Source organism: Oratosquilla oratoria, chromosome 1 (assembly GCF_046742065.1).
Source record: "Oratosquilla oratoria isolate Oo_2021 chromosome 1, ASM4674206v1, whole genome shotgun sequence".
Classification (NCBI taxonomy): Eukaryota; Metazoa; Arthropoda; class Malacostraca; order Stomatopoda; family Squillidae; genus Oratosquilla; species Oratosquilla oratoria.
This window is the reverse complement of record NC_134777.1, coordinates 89,791,350-89,796,773: the sequence shown is the minus strand read 5'-3', so window position 1 is coordinate 89,796,773 and position 5,424 is coordinate 89,791,350. Positions and strand designations below refer to the sequence as shown.

At 42.3% G+C, this 5,424-nt stretch overlaps 1 protein-coding gene across 1 annotated transcript in view; it reads left to right on the top strand.

Annotated features, from left to right (window-relative positions):
* LOC143030937 (putative inorganic phosphate cotransporter) overlaps positions 1-5,115 on the top strand; it is an 11,094-nt gene extending 5,979 nt beyond the window's left edge. The window contains exons 2-9 of the mRNA XM_076194223.1: positions 1-39; positions 784-1,017; positions 1,639-1,726; positions 2,145-2,362; positions 2,528-2,677; positions 2,915-3,047; positions 3,257-3,498; positions 4,255-5,115. The exon at positions 1-39 is cut by the window's left edge and continues 176 nt beyond it. Of these exons, the coding sequence (XP_076050338.1) occupies positions 1-39; positions 784-1,017; positions 1,639-1,726; positions 2,145-2,362; positions 2,528-2,677; positions 2,915-3,047; positions 3,257-3,498; positions 4,255-4,803 (1,653 nt within the window). The 3' untranslated portion in view covers positions 4,804-5,115. The remainder of the gene's footprint in view (positions 40-783; positions 1,018-1,638; positions 1,727-2,144; positions 2,363-2,527; positions 2,678-2,914; positions 3,048-3,256; positions 3,499-4,254) is intronic.
* The last annotated feature ends 309 nt before the right edge of the window (positions 5,116-5,424 follow it).

The following is a 5,424-nucleotide window of genomic DNA, read 5'->3' as shown; positions in this document are numbered from 1 at the left end:
GGCTTCCGGGCTGAGATGTCGGAGAGCCACGGGACCTACGTGAGTACCTGTGACTCACTGAGCGGGAAGGTCCTTTGGCAGGCGGGGACCGGGCAAGTGGAAGGGTGGGAGAGTGAGTAGAGTAACTGTGTGTGTGTGTGTGTGTGTGTGTGTGTGTGTGTGTGTGTGTGTGTGTGTGTGTGTGTGTGTGTGTGTGTGTGTGTGTGTGTGTGTGTGTGTGTATGTGTGTGTGTGTGTGTGTGTGTGTGTGTGTGTGTGTGTGTGTGTGTGTGTGTGTGTGTGTGTGTGTGTGTGTGTGTGTGTGTGTGTGTGTGTGTGTGTGTGTGTGTGTGTGTGTGTGTGTGTGTGTGTGTGTGTGTATTCACTTGGTCTTTTGGATCACGTGTTGGACTCGTGATCGACAGCTATTTCCCTCCTGGAAGAGAGCTCAGAGCTCGTAGGTCCGATCTATGGGTAATGCTATGACCTTACACACACACACACACCCAACTCCCCGCCCACGAGAGTCAGAGTAACGACCCGAAGCGCAGCGGTACCGAAATAATTTCGGCCCTGGGCAGGATTCGAACCAAGAACTACGGGCCACCATGGTAGCAGTTCAGCGCTCTACCAACTGCGCCACCGAGTTGTGTGTGTGTGTGTGTGTGTGCATGTGTGTGTGCGTGTGTGTTTGCGTGTGTGTGTGCGTGTGTGTGTGTTTATGTGTGCATGTGCATATTTAAATACAAATCTCACAAATCTCAATACACAATAACCTCATGCAGACCTCTTTCCCGTCTCCAGAACGGTGACCTGGAATGGGACGAGTGGACGCAGGGTCTGGTCGCAGGAGCCTTCTACTGGGGCAACATCATCACACAGCTTCCAGGCGGCCGTCTGGCCGAACTCTACGGACCCCGAAGGATTCTGGGCGGAGCCATCGCCACAGCAGCCTTCCTCACCGTCCTCCTTCCTTCCTCCGCCCGCATCTCTCCGATCCTCTTTATCGCCGTCAGAATGCTCATCGGGTTTGTTTTGGTAAGCTCAATCTTCGATTCTTCGTTTATTGTTTATTTGTTTTCCCTTCTACCTTATTACCTTGTGGATGAAGGGTCACCCCTGTGCCCAGATCTGTGTGTGTGTATATATGTATATATATATATATATATATATATATATATATATATGTATATACATACATATGGATATATATATATGTATATATATGTATATATATATGTATATATATATATATATATATATATATATATATATATATGTATATACATTTTTGGAGGTTTGCTGGGCTGACACTGTTCAGAAGCAATACAGCAAGAAATAATAATAATAATAATAATAATAATAATAATAATAATAATAATAATAATAATAATAATAATAATAATAATAATAATAATAATAATAATAATAATAATAATAATAATAATAATAATGATAATAATAATGATAATGATAATAACGAGGAGGAGAGGGATAATAGTAGCCTTTTTTTCTAATTGGCGAGTGTTGGTTGATGAAATCACCAGGAATTCAGTTACCTTAGAAACGGGCATAGGCGTCGAAAGGGGTGACTTTAACAAAAGTAAGTGTCGCGTTATGGTTGTTTATTTATCTATTTATTCATTTTCTCCTTTATAGGGTGTCTGTTCCCCCAGTACCCATGCCCTGCTCTCCAAATGGGCTCCCAAGATGGAGAGGTCGGTCATGTCATCTGTCATCTACGCTGGTAAGCTAAAAGTTGTCAACCTTCAACTTGACGATCCACTTCGTTGACTTTGTTCTTGCTAAGGACATATGGCTTCTTGTCCCTGAGGATGTGAGTCAGACCTAAAGAGAAGTCCCGGATGATTGAGAGCTCCTTCAAGCCTAAGTTCGTTTCCTCATTTGCATGTAATCACATATCTTTAGCAAGAACAGAATCAATAAAGTGCGGTCATGGTTTGAGAGAATTTGATCAAATGTGTTCAACTAGGCACCAAGGGTGTCACCTGAGCCCATTCATCTTGAAAACTCATGAAAGCTAAGACATTAACAAAACTTACCTCAGTAAGATCATTGTTCATTTGGAAGAGTCCCCTCTTCTTCGACATCGAAAAGGGCTAATATCTGCCTGTTAACTGACTCCCCTAACTGTACTTCTTCAGGAGGACCTGCAGGAACTATTGTGGCCTTCCCTCTAGCGGCGACCATCATCAACGCCTTTGGTTGGGAGACCGTGTTCTATGTCCAGGGAGCCATGACTCTCCTATGGTGCCTGTCATGGTTCTTCATCGTGGCTGATTCTCCGAACACCTTTAGATGGATTACAGAGGACGAGAAGAATTACATCAATGAATCCCTGGGGAGTAACAATACAGGAAAGGTAGATATCGCGTTTTATGTATTATCATGTATGTGATGTGCTTTGTGTAAATGTATAGTCACTACACAGAATGAGTATGAGGTTTATTGGTTGTTGTATTCTGTGTTTTGTATCCACTGGTTGTTTTGTATTCGTTTATTCATTTAGTATTCTTCTCTTCCTTAGGCTAGGTCCGTTCCTTGGAAGAAAGTTGCGACTTCCATGCCCGTCTGGACGATCATTGTGGCTGCCCTTGGGAATAACTGGGGCTTCTACACTTTCCTGACGGCAGTTCCTCTCTACATGAAGACCATGCTGCACCAGGACATCAAGGCCGTAAGTGGCTTTGTCTTTTATCTAGCCGATCTCGACTCACGCTGATATTTAAAGAAGTTCAGTTTCTCAAAAACTCTCGAAAGTTGGTTGTTATCTACTCAAGATAATTTGTTTTCTTTTGTTTTTTTTGAGAGGAGGGGATCCTGATCAGCTCTTGCTAACATTCACTAACAAGTATTTTGATCTTTTATCTACCAATGCCTTCTTGAATTGAAATCATCTCGTTTTTTATTCCAGAATGCTCTGGTGTCTGGTTTACCTTATTTGGGAATGTGGATCTTCTCACTCTTTATTGGAACTCTGGGAGACTTTTTGCAGCGCAAGGAAATCCTCAAGACCACCATGCTAAGGAAAATAGCAAACACCATAGGTAGGAATCAATATACATACAAAAATACATATGATAAACTAAACAGAAAATAAAATATGATAGACATATAAAGGAATAGAGGTATTAGGGTTGTGCTTCTGTCAACGTAGTCTAAAGAGTCAAGCAAAGATTTTTATTCATGTAAAAAAAAAAAAAAAGATAATTTAGCTAATCAACATAAAAATTATGCGTTTTTGTCCATTCTACAGCCAACTTAGGACCAGCTCTGTGCCTTGTGGGACTCTGGTTTACGGAATGCGACCGTCTGGGCACTGTGTCCCTCCTCTTCGTGGCCGTCTCTCTGACAGGAGCGATCTTCTCCGGGCACTACGTCAATGCCATTGATGTTGCGCCGAACTACGCAGGAACTTTGTGTGGCATTGTGAACACGTTGGCCAACATCCCCGGGTTCCTGGCACCTATGACTGTTGGCGCTCTGATTAACAATCAGGTACGGTGTCTTCTTCATGGTGTTTTTTTTTTAATGTTATTTTTACCTTGTTTTGTTCTTATCTATCTTATTTTATATTATATTATTTATCTTTATTTTATTTATTATTTATTTATCTATTTACTTATCTTCATTTTATTGTTTTATTTTTTACTGTGTGTGTGTGTGTGTGTGTGTGTGTGTGTGTGTGTGTGTGTGTGTGTGTGTGTGTGTGTGTGTGTGTGTGTGTGTGTGTGTGTGTGTGTGTGTGTGTGTGTGTGTGTGTGTGTGTGTGTGTGTGTGTGTGTGTGTGTGTGTGTGTGTGTGTGTGTGTGTGTGTGTGTGTGTGTGTGTGTGTGTGTGTGTGTGTGTGTGTGTGTGTGTGTGTGTGTGTGTGTGTGTGTGTGTGTGTGTGTGTGTGTGTGTGTGTGTGTGTGTGTGTGTGTGTGTGTGTGTGTTTACATGCAGCTCAGGTTTGGGTAGTGTATGTTTTGAGGTTCACCAAAACACTCTTAGCCTTTATCAGTATAAATATATAAATAGGTAAGCGAATAGATAGATAAATATATATATAGATAAAACAAGCAAAGGCATTAGTGGTGTGAATTTTTAGGACACCCGTAAGCAAGTTAAAACGCAAACACTCACTAAAATGCAAAAATCCATTCAGTGGGCTCGAAGCTGATCCTAAACAAAAATCGAGGCAGTTCATAAAGAATGAAGATAGGCTGAAACGTTATGTTCAGGATCTCTAAATGTTTTCTCCATCTCCCGCAGCAAACATTCGAACGCTGGCAGATGGTGTTCAACATCACCGCCGGGATCTACCTCGTGCAAGCTGTCCTTTACTTGATCTTCGGCACTGCCCAAGAACAGTCCTGGAACAGCGAATCCATCTGCAGTGACCCTGAATCCCCGGCGCCCAGAAACGACGACGAGGGCCACGACAAGGCTCTTGAAGCGGAGACAAGCGCGAAGATCATCGAGTTCTTTGCCTCGAAAAACGATTTCAAGAACCCAGTTTGTCGTTTCAACACTTTCCCCAATTCCAGAGGCATCTTCAGGGCAGCGAACTTGAAGGACATCCACCCAAGACTCGAAGAGATCGGTTTTAGTCAGAGTAACGAGAAGAGGGAGGTCGGAAGTGGCGCGCTGACCACCATCTCCGAAAAATGCCAGGTGTTGGATAAGTCTCAACGTAATGTAGATAATGATAACAAAGAAAATACTAACGATATCGTAAGGAACGACAATACAACAACCAGAAACACCTCGAGAAAGAGTGGCCATGAGTATGTCAATGAATCCTTCCAAGCAGATGACTAGCTACCTCCTGTGTCTAAGAAGTCACGATCAATTTTCTTCGATCCTTGACCGGCCAGAACGAATCCTGCTTCCTTCATTGTTGTACCTAAGCTCTTCTTCTTCCTGTTTCTAAGTTATATTGTTACGTGTTATTTATAAAATGATGCTTGATGCTTGAGTCTTGTTCTTGTACTGACGCTGCTATGAGAGGAGCTTAAGTGGTCTCTGCAGATCCTGAAGCACAGAGCCTCCGAATTCGGCGTCTTAGTGTATGTGACTTTTAGAGAACTCAACTGCGCGTTCGAAAGAATGCCTTGAGTCTTAAGGATTGCATTTTCTACCTGGTATCTTTTATTACCATGTATATAAAGTCAGTAAATAAATTACCAAAGAAGGCGTTAATCCCATTCCGTTGGTCAATACCTTTATTATATTTTGCGACAGAGTAGTAAGCCCCTTATATATCTGAAGATAGAACGGGGATAGGAACCAATATCCTCACCGTCCAATGTACTCTGAGACACTGGGCTTCGTTCTCTTCCGAAAAATCCTGAGATCGAGCCCAATGTGTAAAAATGATCACCATTTATCCTCAGCGTCCAAACACAAAGAGCAAAGGTGACGGTTTCAGCTAGTAAGACA